The sequence below is a fragment of the Aedes aegypti genome, chromosome 3 (assembly GCF_002204515.2).
Source record: "Aedes aegypti strain LVP_AGWG chromosome 3, AaegL5.0 Primary Assembly, whole genome shotgun sequence".
NCBI classification, from domain to species: Eukaryota; Metazoa; Arthropoda; class Insecta; order Diptera; family Culicidae; genus Aedes; species Aedes aegypti.
The window spans coordinates 41,479,293-41,498,202 of record NC_035109.1 but is presented as its reverse complement, the minus strand read 5'-3'; the positions used below and the strand labels follow the sequence as shown (position 1 = coordinate 41,498,202).

The 18,910-nt window shown below is 43.2% G+C and overlaps 1 protein-coding gene across 1 annotated transcript; it reads left to right on the top strand.

The window, feature by feature from the left end:
• The first annotated feature begins 1,124 nt into the window (after positions 1-1,124).
• Positions 1,125-18,536, top strand: LOC5570555 (enhancer of mRNA-decapping protein 3). The gene is made up of 2 exons (XM_021849561.1): positions 1,125-2,804; positions 17,792-18,536. The coding sequence occupies exons 1-2, from the start codon at positions 1,550-1,552 to the stop codon at positions 18,103-18,105; spliced, it is 1,569 nt and encodes a 522-aa protein (XP_021705253.1). The 5' UTR covers positions 1,125-1,549; the 3' UTR covers positions 18,106-18,536.
• Positions 18,537-18,910: the final 374 nt, after the last annotated feature.

The window sequence follows — 18,910 nt, the reverse complement described above, 5'->3', positions numbered from 1 at the left end:
GGGTGTATTTTGTTTTACGTGTCCCTTCCGAAATGTCAGATAGGAACAACCCCAGTGTTGAAACTAAAAGCCCTGTGGTGTTTTTGTCGACTAAGCGAACGTCAAACATGATCAGAAGTGTCAAGGTTCATTTATGAACTCAATTTTTAAATTAATGTTTAAATATGATATAGTCGTTATTTGAGCGGGAAAAATTGCTAAAGTAGTTGCAGTAAAGTGCTATTTCGTGTTATTAAATAAAAACAAGATTTCGTTAACCATTTTAGGACCCTATTTATTGTAATTTTCACGAATGATTAGACTTTCATGACGAAATTGAGAAGCTGTCAATAATGTACTTCTGGTACATTTTCAAACACCATTCACCTTTCATCCTTGATTTCAGTCACTACCAGCTGTTTTTTACACGAGAACACGATCAGCTGGAGCATGAGAACAATGACGATGACTGTAAACATCGGAGGACTAGCTGGTTTTGTTGTGTACACAAGACCAGCTGGTGAGTCGAGAACAAAGAAAAATGGTAAACATTGAGCCGGCCGGAGAAATCTGTCATGAACATCAGGATAATTGCATGGGCGGTGGTGATCGAAAAGGGGCAGCGAAATCGAAGGCGAAATCTGAGAAAGACGAAATTCAAATCACTTAAGTCTAAGTGGTGAAAAAAATCGCAATAAGCGTTATGAAATATATGAACAAACCCTTTGTGAAATGAAAAATTCAAGAAAAACTCAAAAAAAATATTAATGTTACCCCGGATTACGGTATATTTCATGACGCTGTTTTGCACAATGCACCTTGTACATTTTTGTGTCTATTCAGCGTGTCGCCGATCACGCCGCCAAGCAAAATTGTCTCAAACGCCGCCGCCGATCAAATTTGATTCGGCGCACACCTCTAAAGCCCCAAGCACAATGTGAGCGGCAGCACGGTACAACGGCAAAACGGCAAGCCCATCTCGTGCTACACTCTACGTTCACATTGTGCTTGGGGCCTAACTGGAACATGGCGTCACTCTTGTTTAGGCACTACAACGAGCAATCGGTAAAATGTTTGGTTGGTAAATGCAGCCAACACCGTTGTATTTTCGAACTTCGAAATCGAAACGTCAAACTTCTGTCTCTCCCCTCTCATCCGAAAGTCGACTCGAGATGATGGTGGAAAATGATTGAAAAGGTCGAAGGCAAAAATGCGAGTGTACGGTTGCAGTGAAATTGTGTTGAAATAATCGTAACAATTTGTGAATAACTAACTTAACAATCTTGCCAACTCATTGAACTACGTGGTGGAGTTGAAAGTGCATGTGAATTTCGCGGATTTTGTGCATTTCGAAGGACGGAAAGTTTTTGGTGAAATTGGAACAACAATAGGGTGGCAGCTGGCCTCCATATATAAGAAGCTAAGAAGCAGCAGTACAATAATACGCAATCTCACGACGGCGGAAGAGTAGAGGGGATTTTCTTTTATTGTACACGAATTCAGGCCACCGACCAGCCTTGGGGGTGAAGGAAAAAGTTGATCAGCTGGAAACTGGTGGCTTTGAAGCACTATGAGCGATAATTGGATCGGCAAATCGGTTTCGATCCAGTGCCGGGAGGACATTGGAGTTTTCCAGGGCGTCATAAAACAGGTCAGCCCCGCAGAGATTGTGATAACGAAAGCCGTGCGAAATGGCATTCCATTGAAGAAAACCACCGTTGAGGTCACATTTACCTGTAAAGACATCGAGCGACTGGAACTGATTGCCAGCTCGAATGTTCCGAATCTGTTTCCGGTGAAGCAGCAGCCGCAAGTGTCAAACCAGTTGGACCAATCCGTTGTGAATGGGTTTGATAGCTTAAAACTAGGAAAGGCGAATGGAAACCCCGGTAGGAACAAAACTCCTCCAAATGGAAAGCTGTCGGCGAAATCTCCGGGACCGAACAAGTACGGAAATGGCCAACAGCAGAGGAATGGGTTTGAGAATGGGTCAGCCAAGAGTACAAGTCGTCCGATTGAAATCAACGGAACAGGAGGAGGACCCTCCTCGCAGAAAGCGGGGAACAATTCTTTTGCCCCGTACAAAAATGACCCCCAGAAGAAGAAGCCCCGCAATGGGAACGGAAATGGAAACGGGGGGAACAACAGGTATGCCAATAAGAATTCCGCATTCGGCACTCCGGTGGACGATCCGATGATGGACGAGGAGTTCGATTTCGAAAAGAACCTGGCCCTGTTCGACAAACAGGCCATATGGGACGAGATTGATGCCATTCAGCAGAAGCCGGATTTACTCCGTCAGACAAATTCCGCTGCCAACAGGAAGTACCGCCATGACGAAAATGTCCTCGCATCCGAACCGACCCAGTATCGGCAGATCGAGCTGGAAACCTTAGTCGTAGAAACGGCCGTCGCCGGCGGTGGTTCCACCCAGGAATACGTAACGGACGAAGGCCTGGTCATCCCTTCGATCCCACGCACCACCAGGAACCTCATCCAGCAACTAGCGGAAAACCACGGCCTGGCGATGGAGCGGCAAAATGATCTCCTGGCGCGAGGTGCCACCGAAATAGCACTGCAACTGCTCGGAGGGTCACGGCGGCTGACGCCGAACAATCAGCACCAGTGGCCCAAGATTGTGATCGTCTGTGATGAACCGTTCAATGCAAGACTGAGCGAGATTGGAATTGCCACAGGCCGGCTGCTGGCCTGCCACGGCCTCAAGGTGGTCGTTTACGTGTCCTGTGCGACCAACTCGACGCGAACCAGCCACGAGCTGGAACTGTACGCGGCCACCGGGAATCTCTTCACGTTTAATGTTAATAGTAAGTACAATGTTAATGATTCATCATGATATGAGATCAATGCAGCGTAACAAAAATGTCATGTTTGCGTGTCTCAAAGATCAAATTATGTGTCTCTAGTAGATTTGGGGTTGCTGAATCTGCACTCAAAATAATCCAAACGTCATTGTTACGTGAAAACATACGTGGTTTTTTTTCCATCCCACTTTTCACGTCGCTTTTACGGGAACCATAGATGACGAAGAATGAACTAATGAATGCGTATCATTCTATCGGAAAACCGCGTAATAAACCAATGCACGAGTTCACTAATTTGACGTTTGAGCGGTGCCGAATTTACTCGTTCCCATGGTCACGTAAATAACACGGCACCGCTCAAACGTCAAATTAGTGAACTCGTGCATTGGTCCATAGCTACGTGATTTGTTCGTACATTTTATTAAGTAGTTGCATGGAGCCTATGGTATGTTTCCAATTAATTTAATCTTTTGTATAAATGCTATCCGTCTTCCTTTGCATTGTTATTCTTAAATCGAACTATCTTTCACTAAAAACACTTGTTAGCAATAAAACATAACATTTATTGAACCATCGTTTTAGCACATATTAAGTTGTACACATTGGGCGTAGCAATGCCGAAACATCTGATATTAAGGTTTGTCTTGTACTCGATTGCCTGTTTTTGGTGTGGGTTTTCGGCTCGTTATCCTCAAATCATTCTTCAAACAGTTCCAGGTTACTTTCCTGTTTCAGGAAGAGAATCAAATTGATGGCAAGTCTCCCAAATCTTTACGTTGATTTTCAACTAACGCCATCTTTACGATTCATCACAAAACAAAATGAATCGAGGAATGAACACGATCGTAATGAATTTAATCATGTACGTAAATTCCACGTAGAACCGATGGGTTCATCGCAATGAAAATCACCAGAGGACCGGTAACTGTTACGTTAGTCAGGTGAAGTCAGAGGATAGTTCATTTTTGTGGATCTACGTGATTTTTCACGTAGTAATGACATATGGATTTTTTTGAGTGTTTCAGCACGTCACAATTTTTAGTTTAGCTGTTGCCAAAGTTGTATAAAACACTGTTTTTGTCGGTGTTTATCTAAAATCTAAAGCATTATGTATCAAACTTTTTTGTGATTTAATCCACTAAGCATGCATAATAGAACTTAAACTTTCATTTTATGATATAATTTGGTTGAAATTTCCTGATTAAATTTAGATTAAATCGATTTGTTTTAAAATGCTTGCTATACAAAATTCTTCGTTTTTCTTATATAGGAAAATACAATACTTTTTCCAATCCCCAAAAAATAAATTTTCCGCGTAGAAAGTATAGGCCTTTTCATTTGACAGGTCCGTCTATGCATTTGTTTACATCGGTGGAGGACCGGTGCATACACGAGGCTGTCATTTTCATAGAAGAACTGTCAAAGAGCTTTCCGATCAGCTGTGTTTGAACGTCATGGGAATAGGCCTATTGTGGCGCACTCTGCCAACACTGCGTGCACCCCTGAATACCACCCTGAAGAGTAAAAACCGCAAACGTAAGCGCGGCCATGTTTTGTTTTCGTTTTTGCTGAGACCAGAAAAATAAACACGCGTTAGATTTTCTAATCCGTCTCTCCGTTTATTCTGTCCCGGAAAATACGCCTATCGGTTCCCACATTGGTGACCCCGTCGAGTTCGTCGCGATAGTTATCGTTATAGTCGAAAATCCGGAAAAATGTCCCAAGAAAACCTGCCGTTGGATGATACTGTTGCTGCGGCTGGTGTTGCAGGAGTAGCAGTCAAACTTCCGGACTTCTGGAAGAATGATCCGGTGATGTGGTTCGCTCAGGCCGAGGCACAATTTGCTTTGGCCAACGTGGTGCGCGACCATACGAAGTTTTACCACATCATCGCAAAAATCGATCAATCGGTCATTTGCCATGTGTCCGATTTGGTTACAAATCCGCCGGAAAACAACAAATATGACACTCTCAAACAGCGTTTGATTTCGCGATTCCAAGTGTCAGCGCAAGGTCGACTAGAACAGCTTATGGGTGCTTGCGATTTAGGGGACATGCGTCCCACGCATTTGCTCGCGAAAATGCAAGAAATCACCGCCGGACTAAACGTGACAGACGACTTGATGAAGATGCTGTTCTTGTGGCGGATGCCGCCAAACGTGAAAGTTGTTCTATCAATCAGTGACGGAACTATCGGCAAGCTGGCCGAGATGGCGGACAAAATGGTCGAGTCACCATCATCACATTTTCCCGCTGCGTCTAGTGCTGTGGCCAAATCCGACGCCGTATCCGAGTTACAGAACCAGGTTGCGGCTTTGACAGCAGAAATAAGAAACTTAAAAGCAACACGAGGAGTATCCAGAAGCCGATCAACATCCCGGTCGTCCAGTCGGTTTCCTGAGGACGAGATCTGCTGGTACCATCGGAAGTTTGCTGGCCGAGCTTTGAAATGCCGTGAACCCTGCAAATACACTCCAAAAAACTAGATCCTCGTTCGCTCGAGACGGCGGGAGCGAACGCAGCTTTAGTAAGTCGCCGTATACTGTTGTAAATGAAGTTCCTTATCGATACTGGCTCGGACGTGTCGATAATCCCGGCAACAAATCGCGATAGGAACAACGGACCTACAAATTTCATGTTACATGCTGCAAATGGGACAAGAATAAAAGTGTACGACAAGAAATACGTCACAATGGATCTAGGATTACGCCGACGGTTTAATTGGCTTTTTCTCGTTGCGGTCGTGGGAATGGCAATTATAGGTGCAGATTTTCTCGCTACAAACGGTTTATTAGTGGACTTGAACCATCGTCGTCTAATAGATGGACTAACGAAACTGTCGTCAACAGGGGGAGTGACCGATACATCAGTACATAGTGTCACGCTGGTCGATTCAAATCATCCATTTCGGGAACTGCTGGCCGAGTTCTAGCAAATCACCCTACCGACGATGATAAAAACGGCAGTGCAACACGATGTGTCTCACCATATACAGACAAAAGGTCCCCCGGTCGCAAGTAAATGCCGTCGTATGGCTCCAGATAAGGTGAGTGCTGCGAAGAAAGAATTTCAAGTCATGATCGATCTCGGTATATGCCGTCCTTCCAGTAGCAGTTGGGCCAGTCCGCTCCATTGTGTTCCCAAAAAAAGCGGAGACTAAAGATTTGTGGGGGACTACCGAGCATTGAACAGAGTAACTATACCAGATCGTTACCCAGTTCCTCACATACACGACTTGTTAAATGCTTTCCAGGGTAAACAAAGCAATGGCATGGATTTCATTGCCGTGTTTGTGGACGATATTTGCATCACATCCAGCACACCGGAGGAGCATCAAGCACATGTGCGTGCCGTCTTCGAGCGACTGCAAGCGTACGGCCTGGTTATCAATGTAGCAAAAAGCCATTTCGCCGAGACCAGCTTCCAATTTCTTGGATACATCGTTAATAAGGATGGAATTCTTCCTCTACCTGATCGTGTCAAGGCCGTAACAGATTTTCCAGAACCTAGCACCGTTAAGGAGTTACGCCGATTCCTGGCACTGTTGAACTGTTACAAACGGTTCATTGCCCGCGCATCTGATTTGCAGAATGAACTTCGGAGGCTGATGCCAGGTAATAAGAAGAACGACTCCCGAAAGGTTGTGTGGAACGATGAAGCAAGGCAGTCGTTTGAAATGTGCAAGCATTCTTTAGCAAAAGCAACTCTTTTGCATTACCCCGATTCTTCGAAACCGCTGAGCCTGCTCATAGACGCTTCTAACACCGCGGCAGGCGCAGTTCTACAGTTCCGTTAGAAAACATGACGGCTCACAGCGTAGCAAAAGCATTCTATGAAACGTGGATTGCTCGTTTTGGTGTGCCAGAAACCATCACTACCGATCAAGGTAGACAGTTCGAATCAGAACTATTTCGTGAATTGTCTGAAGCGATGGGTTCGGAACATATCCGTACAACAGCTTATCATCCACAAGCGAATGGTTTGGTGGAGTGATTTCACCGTTCCTTGAAAGCGGCAATAATGGCTGTCGATTCGAAGCACTGGTGTTCCCGGTTGCCCACAATCATCCTTGGGTTGCCAGCAGCTTTCCGACCAGATTTTGATTGTTCAGTCGCCGAATTGGTTTATGGACAATCATTACGATTGCCTGGAGAATTTCTGGACTGCCCTAAAAACGAGAAAAGCCGTACAGATTTTGCAAATGAATTAAGGGACACTTTCAGCAGGCTTAAGCCAATCGACCCGGCACACCATGCCAAACCATCGCTATTTATAAATCCTCAGTTGATGAAATGCAGCCACGTGTTTATCAGGATTGACGCAGTCAAAAAGCCGCTCGTACAACCGTATGAAGGCCCGTTCGAAGTAGTGAAGCGGTTCGAAAAATTTATGGACGTGAGCATCAACGGAAAGGTTCAACGGATTTCAATTGATCGTATCAAGCCAGCGTTTACAGCAGACCAAGGAATTAGTGAGCATCCGCTACTAGATGGAAAGACCAGAATTACACCCTCGGGACACAGGGTCCGATTTCTAGTGTAATTGGGAGGGGACTATGTGGCGCACTCTGCCAACACTGCGTGCACCCCTGAATACCACCCTGAAGAGTAAAAACCGCAAACGTAAGCGCGGCCATGTTTTGTTTTAGTTTTTGCTGATACCAGAAAAATAAACACGCGTTATATTTTCTAATCCGTCTCTCCGTTTATTCTGTCCCGGAAAATACGCCTATCGGTTCCCACAGTATTATAAACTTTGCTGATAAATATTGTTATACACATAAAGTTTGCATTCTGTGACAAATTAAGCAAAGAAATTACCTTACAAGCTGGCAAACTTGCATGCAAGTTGGCTGAAATAGTCAACTTGTGAATTTTCAACAGCCTATATCTCAAAACCTAGATGTACTATGATATTTTTGAAAATGGCAATGGATTCAGCAACCCTTAATTGAGTAAATAGCGGTATTTTGGTGCTTGAGACAAAAATGTGTTCCGCAGTGTAATCAAAAATGCCAATCAATAATTACCAAATTTTTATGCATAAAAGTAATCAGTAGAAGACTTGTCAGCAAAGTTCCCAGGTTCACTGTGAACCTTGAAAGCTGCTTTGGCTCCGCAACATGCTTAACCTTCCAGTCGTCGCGCGGTTTGTCACCGTGCTGTTGTGAACGAAATGCGAGGTTTTTTCAACAGTGTTGTACAAAATACAACAGCGCGACGACTGAAGTGTTAATATCTGTGCAATTACCGCTACGGCTGGTTTATAATATGATATTGGGGCCTTCCTTAGCCGAGTGGTCGGTCCAGGATCTTTTCGAAATTTCCTTGACTTCCCTGGGAATAGAGTATCATCGTTTCTGCCACACGATATACGAATGCGAAAATGGCAACTAAGGCAAAGAAAGCTCTCAGTTAATAACTATGGAAGCGCTCATGAGAACACTAAGCTGAAAAGCCTGCTCTGTCCCAGTGGGGACGTTAATATCAATAAGAAGAAGAACTGGAACATGCTCCTCAGCTAAGTGTAAGCACTTACACTATTATTAACCGAGTGGTTTCCTTTCCAATTAACTATAGTATTTGCATTTCTACATCGTGTAGATTTTCTTAAAATCGCAAGCAAGATTTCCAGAGCTTTCAATAGCAGAGGCGTCGCGTCCATATGTGCAACATGTGCACTGCACAGGTGGCAAATCGTTCATCATAACAACCAACAATTTCTACTATTATTGAAGTATGATTCTTTAATTCTCTCAACAAAATTTAGCCTATTTCAATTATCTTTATCATTGATCATCGCAATTTTCACCTTTCAAAATATTTGTTGTTATATTTTTGCTATTCAAATTAAATTCAAAAGCTGTTTGGTGCGGCGCGAGATCTGTGTCCTAATTTTCCCTACGCGCTCAGTGCGATGCATGCTACGCAACACTTTGTTCCACGCTACACGTTGCTGCTGTGACGATGAAACCCAACGTGTGCACTCTCATCGGGAGACGCGTTGCCTTTCGTCGTACACACAATCCTGTATATGTGGTAGAATGTTTTTTGCACTACAAATGCCAGTGTGTAAGTAGCTAAAGCGTCAACTCTGGCCGGTGCACAGTCTTGCCACATCAATCTGTGCGAGCGTGCGGTGGGGAGACAAGAGACATATCAATCCACGAGAGAGATCCATTTGGCTTGCTCTCTTTTTTCCTTCGCGCTTTCAACATCACCACGCTTGTGGTGTGGAGTACTGGCGTGATTTTTTAGACGGCTGACGGTAAGAAGTTTCTGTAAGTTTGAGACTCAGGGCCCGCGCGTTTTTTTTTTGTACAATACTGGTTAAGAACCTCGCATACAGTATTAGCGCGGTGGTACTTGTGATGGTCAATCAGAAGACAATCAGAAAATGAATTCAAAAGCGGTCGTGCCCTCCGTACCGTCATCGTCAGTATAACGCTTGTGGTGTGGTTTAAAAGCGAGCAATTTTCTTGATGCGTGCACCAAGTACACGAAACGAACGATTTTGTATTAATTCTATGTAAAAATATGTGGGTTATGATCACTAACTCTATATTGCAATATTAGTTAGAATCCAGTGTTTTATAAATCGAAACTACTGACCCGCATAATTTGAATTATTTTCATATGCAATTTTACAATTTGCCCATAATGATGACTAATCGTTAAAATTGAAAATAGAAAAAATAAAACTAAACAACCCGATTAGCATCTGCAATCATAAATGTTTTTAATCAACTGAAAGACTAGAAAAAAATTATATTTGAAAACGAAGGTTAGTAAAGATTGATTATACATTTCATTACCTTAGAAAAAAAAATGGTTTGAATCCAAGGTGTACCTAATAATGACATATATAAAATGACACTAATGTTGTTTCCGTTTTTAGAAACTGGGTCGGTTATCAGCACATAACTAAACCAACGTCAAGCAAATTGTAGTTCGGTCGAACTTGAATCGGGTTGGTGTTGAAACTGTGTTTCAGAACAGGTTGCGCCAGTTCCAACCTAGGTTCAAAAACGAATTCAACATAAATTAGAAGTACACAGGTTGATAATTAGGCCACGCGACGCCTCTGTTCAATAGAGATTGCTAAAACAATTTCTCTCCTTGTTTTATTTTTACGAAGTAAATTTCAAAGAATTATATCAGAGATAACTCAGGCACGGTAAATGGCAGGGCATGACGTACCAATACTTCGCGTACCTGAAGTAATAAAATAGACCCCTCTGTGCGGTCCTTAGCCTCCTGCCCAGCAACTCCTGTCCCTACCTTCGGTACTGGACGGGGTACGAGTAACATTAAGGAAGATCGGGTAACCAACCCCCGGTGAGAACTTTGGTCGTATGCTGACAGGGAAGGGGGGTTTGCTTTTGCTTTTGCTTGCAAACCTGGAGCGTCTGTACTCTATGTTAGGAGCGGCTCACAACAGCGTCTGTTCCCCATGTCAGCGGCGGCTGATCATCGTCCGAGTGCCAGAGAAGGACTCCAAGCTAAACTGCGCACTATGGTCCTCCGAACATTTAGGGGGAAAGGTCCTCCGGAAATCAAGGAGGTTGGTGTCAGGCCCTGCAAGCCAGCCGTAAATACATCCAGCAACGAATAATCAACGAGAGAATACGAACCGGGACAATCGGCGAAGGCCACAGCGACGTAAAGGGACTAGCGATTGGAAGCTCGGTACGTGGAACTGTAAATTTCTCAACTTCATTGGGAGCACACACATACTCGCCGACGTGCTGAAGGACCGTGAATTCGGCATCGTAGCGTTGCAGGAAGTGTGTTGGAAAGGAGCAATGGTGCGAACGTTTAGAGATAACTATACCATCTGCCAGAGCTGCGGCAACACACACGAGCTGGGAACAGCTTTTATAGTGATGGGTGAAATGCAGAGGCGCGTGACGGGTGATGGCCGATCAATGAGAGAATGTGCAAGTTGAGGATCAAAGCCCGGTTCTTCAACTTCAGCATAATAAACGTGCACAGCCCTCACTCCGGAAGCACTGATAATGAAAAAGACGGGTTTTACGCGCACTTCGAACGCGAGTACGACAGCTGGTCAAGCCACGACGTCAAAATCATCATAGGAGATTTAAACGCACAGGTTGGCCAGGAGGAGGTGTTCAGACCGACTATTGGAAAGTTCAGCGCCCACCGGCTGACGAACGAAAAAAGGCTTGCGACTAATTGATTTCGCCGCCTCCAAGAACATGGTCATCTGTAGCACCTACTTCCAGCACAGCCTTTCATACCGATACACCTGGAGATCACCACAGCAGACAGAATTACAAATCGACCACGTTCTGATTGATGGACGCACTTCTCTGACATTATCGACGTCAGGACCTATCGTGGCGCTAACATCGACTCTGACCACTATCTGGTGATGGTTAAACTGCGTCCTAGAGCGGCTCAAGCAACCGGATGTCGCAGCGGCATACGCGCAGCATCTCGAGGCTGCATTACCGGAAGGCTGGATGAAGCCCCTCTTGAGGACTGCTGGAGAACAGTGAAGGCAGCCATCAACAATGCAGCTGAGAGCAACGATTCTGGAGGAGAAGAATGCAGCGCGGGCGGTCATGCTGCAGTAAGGGACCCGGCAGAACGTGGAGCGTTATAGACGGAACCGGCAACAGCAAACCTGCCTCTTTCGGGAGAAAAAACGCCGCCTGGAGGAGACGGAATGCGAGGAGATGGAACAGCTGTGCCGGTCTCAAGAAACACGTAAAGTTCTATCAGAAGCTCAACGCATCCCGCAACGGCTTCGTGCCGCGAGCCGAGATGTGCAGGGATAAGGATGGGAGCATTTTGACGGACGAGCGTGAGGCGATCGATAGGTGGAAGCAGCACTTCGACCAGCATCTGAATGTTTGCTGAAAACACAGGCAATGAAGGACGGGACAACGGAGGAAATGCCTTCGTCAGTGCTGCGGAGGATGGAAACCAACCAGCCCCCACTTTGAGGGAGGTTAAGGATGTCATTCACCAGCTCAAGAACAATAAAGCTGCTGGTAATGATGGTATCGGAGATGAACTCATAAAGATGGGCCCGGAGAGGCTGGCCATTTGTCTGCACCGGCTGATAGGCACAATCTGGGAAACAGAACACCTACCGGAGAAGTGGAAGGAAAGGGTAATATACCGCATCTACAAGAAAGGTGACAAGTTAGATTGTGAGAACTTTCGAGCAATCGCCATTCTAAATGGGTCCTACAAAGTATCGTCCCAGATCATCTTCCGTCGTCTGTCACCTATAGTAAACAAGTTCGTGGGAAGTTATCAAGCCGGCTTCGTTGACGGCCGATCGACAACGGACCAGATCTTTACTGTACGGCAAATCCTCCAAAATGTCGTGAATACCAGGTCCCAATGCATCACCTTTTCATCGATTATAAAGCGGCATACGATAGTATCGACCGCGTAGAGCTATAGAAAATCATGGACGAAAACAGCTTTCCCGGGAAGCTCACGAGACTGATAAGAACGACGATGGTAGGTGTGCAAAATTGTGTGAAGGTTTCAGGCGAACACTCCAGTTCGTTTGGATCCCGCCGGGGACTACGACAAGGTGCCTGTTGTTCAATATTTCGCAAGAAGCTGTTATGCGGAGAGCCGGGCTTAACAGCCGTGGTACGATTTTTACGAGATCCAGTCAATTTGTTTGCTTCGCGGATGATATGGACATCGTCGACCGAACATTTGAAAAGGTGGCAACCCGCCTGAAATGCGAGGCAGCAAAGGTTGGACTGGTGGTGAATGCGGCCAAGCCAAGTACATGTCAGCTGGTGGAGCCAAGCGCGACAGGGCTCACCAAGGTAGCAGTGTTACGATAGACAGGGATACGTTTGAGGTGGTCGACGAGTTCTTCTACCTTGGATCTTTGCTGACGGCTGACAATAACGTTAGCCGTGAAACACGGAGGCGCATCATCAGTGGAAATCGGGCCTAGTATGGCCTCCACAAGAAGCTGCGGTCATAGAAAATTCACACCCGCACCAAATGTACCATGTACAAAACGCTCATAAGGCCGGTAGTTCTCTACGGGCATAAAACGTAGACGATGCTCGAGGAGGACTTGCAACCACTTCGAACGTCGGATGCTTAGGACGATCTTTGACGGTGTGTAGGAAAACGGTGTGTGGCGGCGAAGGATGAACCACGAGCTCGCCCAACTCTACGGCGAACCCAGTATCCAGAAGGTGGCCAAAGCTGGAAGAATACGATGGGTAGGACATGTTGCAAGAACGCCGAACAGCAACCGCTTCGGATCCGGTTGGTACAAGAAGGCGTGGAGCGTAGCGAGCTAGGTGGGCGGATCAAGTGCGTATCGATTTGGCGAGCCTGGGGCAGAACCGAGGGTGGAGAGATGCGGCCACGTACCGAATATTGTGGCGTAAAATTGTTGATTCAGTGTTATCTGTTTAGATGTTAACTAAATAAATAAATAAAAATAGTATCGAAGCGATTGACGAACCCTCCTGCATGGATGAATGACTACCACGTGTCCTACAGTAGTGTGAAAACCCCGATAGCCCATGCTGAAACTTTTGTTGAAGAAATATTAAACAACATTACTGAGCTGAAAAAAAAAGATGTTTGAGACCGATAAAAGGAAGCGATTGAAAGCGAATTGCAGAGTTTGAAGAAAAACGAAACCTGGACCTTGCATCCGAAGCCAAAAGAGAAAATCATCGTTGATTGTAAATGGGTATTCCGGATCAAACGTGATGCCAACGGCAACATTGAAAGTTATAAAGCACGATACGTTGCACGATATTCGCAGGAGAAGAATTACGATTATACAGAAACATACGCACCAATGACACTAATAACAACGTTCCGGATTACAGCGAACCAATTAAAGTACACCATACATCGATTGGACGTTAAAACGGCGTTCCTGAATGGGAACTTGAAGGAAGAAAATTCGAGGAAGGAGATCGGAGCATGGTGTTTCGCTTGCAAAAATCGATTTGTGGACCTAAGCAAGCACCACGAATCTGGAGTGAAGCGTTTACATTGGTAGCGTACTGGAGGAGTGGTCGTATACTTGTTTCCGTATGTAGACGATATTTAGCAGATGTCAAACAACCTTAGACAGATAGATAGATATCTTTATTTAAGAGATTTGCAGCCCGAGGCTGGCTCATCTCTTCAAACAACCTTGAAGAAATTAAACTTATCAAGAATCAACATTCCGAAAGATTTGAAACGACAGAAATGGGAACCGTTAAGCAGTTCCTTAGAATCAAATTTTAACGAGATAATAATCAAATTAAGATTGGGCAGCCCAAGTACATACACTGAACGAAAACTCCGGTCGCACATTGAATGATTATTGACTCATCCGAGCCCCATACCTATTTTCAGACCCAATCAAGATGATTTTCATCTGCGCGAAAATCATCTGTTTGCAAATGACTCCGAATGAAAATCATCCAGTCTTGGAATGATTTTTATCTTTCAAATAGATGCCTTAAATTGAAGGATTATCATACACACATGTAAACAATCCCTATTCCATTCTAGTTAATAATTTAAAAGAATTCAAATAAAAAAATCAACTTCAGAACTTTGTTGATGAATGTACATTATTATTTATTTCCACTACGAGGTTATAAAATGTATTATTCGTCAGTCTCCGGGAACATCCTGCCGAACACATTGTATGAGCTCCATGGAATCAAAATACCAGCATATTAGCGACCTGTGAATGGTAGATACCATTAAGAAGTGTAAAATAAATGATACCAAAGAGACTAATGTAAGATTTCAAGTGCAATTACCTGTTAAATTCACCCAGAAACGCTTGGAAAATCACGCTGCCGTTGTTATGTTTACGTTTAGATTTAGAAGATTGATTTGACATTTGACCATCCCCTTTTCGTCTAGTACTTCAGACAGTAAATGAATGATTTTTGGTTTGGGACATAAGAGAAATTAAAATCCGTCATAAGTTGCATGATATTCATTTGTGTTATCATTGTTTGATTAGCTGCCTAATACCATTCTATTGTGATCTAAAATTCATCTCTGAATTGGATGATTTTTGCTCAACAGACTGTGGATACATCATATTCTTTCATAGTCATTCAAAATGTGGAATGTATAGTTTTATAATCATATGAATTACAAATCATTCAATGTGCGACTGGAGTTTTCGTTCAGTGTAGATGGAATACTGAAACGATTCGGGATGGAAGAATGTCACCCAACATCTACCCCGCACGGTGTGCTGGAACACACATATTATCGAACTTGCATGAACCTCAGATCTTTTTTCACTAAAAGTTAGCCTTGGTAGTCAAAAAGAGCTTGCGGCATATTGAAAAATCTTTCATCGGCAAAAAATTGAAAAAAGTCGATTTTTGCATTTTTGACCTTTTCTCATATATGGGTTCATAGAAGAATATTAGAGTTACACTAATTTTGATGAATTTCAACGGATAAAAACCAATTTGATATATCTTGAGGACGAAGGAATTATCCGAAGTTTAAATTTGAGTATCATTTTCTACGTACACTAACACTATATGACCAGCCCATGGCGGTATGCCGCATTTTATATAACCATAAATTTCACTTTGACCTTCAGAATAGTATTCTATTCATAAAAACACATTGTATTCTTTCTGGTGAAACGTTCCAACTGGGATGGAGACTGCTTGTTCCATAAGCACTTCAGTCATTCAGCATATCGTTTTAACTATTTTAAATATTTCATTTCCGATCTAACGATTTGGAATTCTGTAGATTTAAGAAAGCCTTGATTTGTTGTGTTTTACATAAAAAAAAAGATCTAAATAATAAGCCCAATATGAGCAACAAGATGATAAAATGCGATGAAAATCAATGTTTTCTTTAGAAATCACAAATTATGAATATATTTTACATCTGGTGTCGTGTTTCCATACCCATGGATTATTTTGTCTGTCATATTTTGACGTATGCGACCGAGTTTCTCAATCAAAATATGAAATCCTAGATATGGAAGCACATAAGCTACACACTGCAGTTTATAGCCTTTATTCATGTTTTTATATACACAAGTTTTGAAAGGGGGTTCACTATAACACGATGGCTTTGTAATATAAGAGCGAGATTATGTCATAAACATGAAACATGTGAGCTTCGTGGCCTTGCGGTTAGCGGCGTCAGTCGTCTAGGCGTATTGTGCCACGGAGTGTAGGTTCGATTCCCGCCCCAGTCGGTGAAAACTTTTCGTCAAACGAAAATTTCATCGCTAGGCTACTGGGTGCTTCGTGTTGTCCGTTGCCTAATGTTAGTGATCGTAGTCTGTGCAGCCTTTGGCTGAAGACTGTGGAAATTGTCTTTTATAAATTTAAGTATTTAGTTTCAGGTAGGTGAATGTCACAAAGGATACGATAATGATGAAATGCACCCAATCAGCGGCTGCAAGATTTCAATACAATTTTGCGTGAAAACTTCACAGATATTGCATAAAATTGTTACACATGTAACGCTATCATAGATTTTTTTTGGTTCGAAATCTTACATGTTCTTTATCGAAACCTTAATTTTTCTGTAAATGTAACGTTATTGTACAAAAAAATGTATAAGCTCTAATTTTGGATGTAAATATATCGCATAGAGCTCAACGTAAAAATCTTTCTTTATTTTCCACTCTCTCAAAATTTTAAACAACGAGCCCAATAAGAGTGAAAATGATTTACAAGATCAAAACAGAGTAATGCTCTTTATTTTTAGCTTTATATAATTGTATAATTTATTTGCGTTTCTACTATCTTCATAAAGTTTCATATACAATAAAGAAATCCAATAATTAAAATTATTTAGCATGCTCAGATTGATGAGTTGTAGTATGTTAACTCCAAATTTTTATAACTCTATATCAATTATTAAAGTCGATGAAAAACGGCATACCACAATGGGCTGGTCATATTGTGTGATTGTAGGAAGAAATTATGCTCAATTTGAAATGTCTAATAATTATTTTATGTTCAAGATATGTCAAATTGATTTTTATCCGTTGAAATTCATCAAAATTAGTGTAACTCTAATATTCTTCTATGCACCCATATATAGGGAAAGGTCAAAAATACAAAAATCGACTTTTTCAATTTTTTGCCGATAAAAGATTTTTTAATATGCCGCAAACTTTTTTTGACTACCAAGGCTAACTTTTAGTGAAAAAAGATATAAGGTTCATGCAAGTTCGATAATATGTGTGTTCCAGCACACCGTGCCCCGATAGAACCTGAACCGCAGTTTGAACATCAAGGAAACAAAGAACTGGCCTAGCACTCTTACAAGGAATTGATAGGACGCTTATCATACTTGATGCTATCAACCAGACCAGACATCGCAGCCGTAGTCAATACATTCAGCCGATATCAAGCAACACCTACAGATGAGCACTGGAACCACCTGAAAAGGGGATTATGCTACCTTAAAGGGACCAGAGGTTATGGATTAGTGTATCGCCGCAGAGCTTATTCCAGTTCGCTGAAAAAATACGAAGGTGCAGATTGAGGAAACGATAGTGAGGACCGGCATCTGGCTTTAAATGCCAAATGCCCTAAAAGAATTTGGCGTTGATATTTCCGAACCGAAGAGAATATTCGAGAACTTTATTCTAGAATGCATCCAGAACAAGAGGACCAGTTTATGTATCTACAATAAAACAAGTTGCTGAAATATTTACCAAGGGGCTACCAGTAGGACCATTTGCACATCTTTGGGAGAAACTTAATCTCTTCGGTTGAGCGGGGGTGTTGATCTAAGCAACTGAAAATCCATGTTAATGATCATGTTAATGTGGCAAGCTAAAAGATACTGTATGCCTATGGTTAAAATTAAACCCTTTTTAACCATTCTGGAATAAGCACTGGTGAAATTGATTTTAATCTTTAATCACTCATTTAATCAATGGTACCTATTAATCATTAACGCTCTAGTGCAACCTCGACATGCTCTAACGGTTTATTTTTTTCCTTCCAGAGCTTCCATCTTCGGACCTGGTCATTGCGGCCATCAAATCGCACCGCCCAGCCGAACCCCTACGTAAGTGGCTCTCGGAGAGCCGTGCTCCGGTGTTGGTGATTGATCCGCCAGCCGGAGGACTCGACTCCATTTCGGCCAAATGCTCAATTCTGCCCATCTTGCCGCTGAACGATCTCGGCCCGGAGAGTGCCACCGGTCGGTTGTACCTGTGCAGCCTGGGCATTCCGGACAAGTTCTTCACCGATTCGGGCATCAAGTACAAATCACCCTTCGACAAAGCAGTCATTCCGATCCACCGGCGAAAGGATTAACCCGGTCCGGGTCGCCGGTACCGTCATCCATCATCATAATCATCAACCACAAGCCAAATGAAGAAAGCGAGAGAAGTGTTGGAGATATCGCGCGCGGAAGCATTTTAAAACTGTGTCTCTTTGTGTGACGCAAAGGAACAACGGCAGAGCGCGATCTGTCTGGGACGGATGTTTTTAGAGATTTTACCTTTTTATTTTGTGGACGAGTTCCCAAGCGGAACAGCAGAAGAGACAGCAAAGTACGAAACGAGAGATGGAAGAAGCTGCCAACGGAGGCAGTTTCTTAAGGAGGCGTTTACTGTTCGGACGTGCCGTTTGATATTGTTGCAGTACTGGTTCTCCGGTAGGGGAATCCCACAGCAGACGACAAAACGGATATTGCAATAAATCCTACGGAGAAAGGTTATATATAAACGCCGGGAAAGAGAAAACTTGAAGAATCTATATTTATTGATATCACAGCACCATAGGGGGGTCACTTTACAGCGCGTCTATTAACTCAGCTGAAGATACAGTAATTCAAAACCTGGATTATATTACATAACCCCGAATTCCTTAGCCTCAAATGCCATTACTCCAAACTCCAGTTCCTCGAATGGTCCATGGTCTTGAATGACATGTAATTATCGGGTAAGTCAGTCGGGCGCACCTCACACTGAGAAAACGGAAAATCCATATTTGAGTATTTTTTAACTTTTGAGTTATTTTTCTCTCCCTCATTCATTCGCTCCTTCTGTTGGCAGAGAGCGAAGAGCAAAACAACCTAAAAACCGAACCTTGGTGCGTGACCTCAAATTTGAGTAAG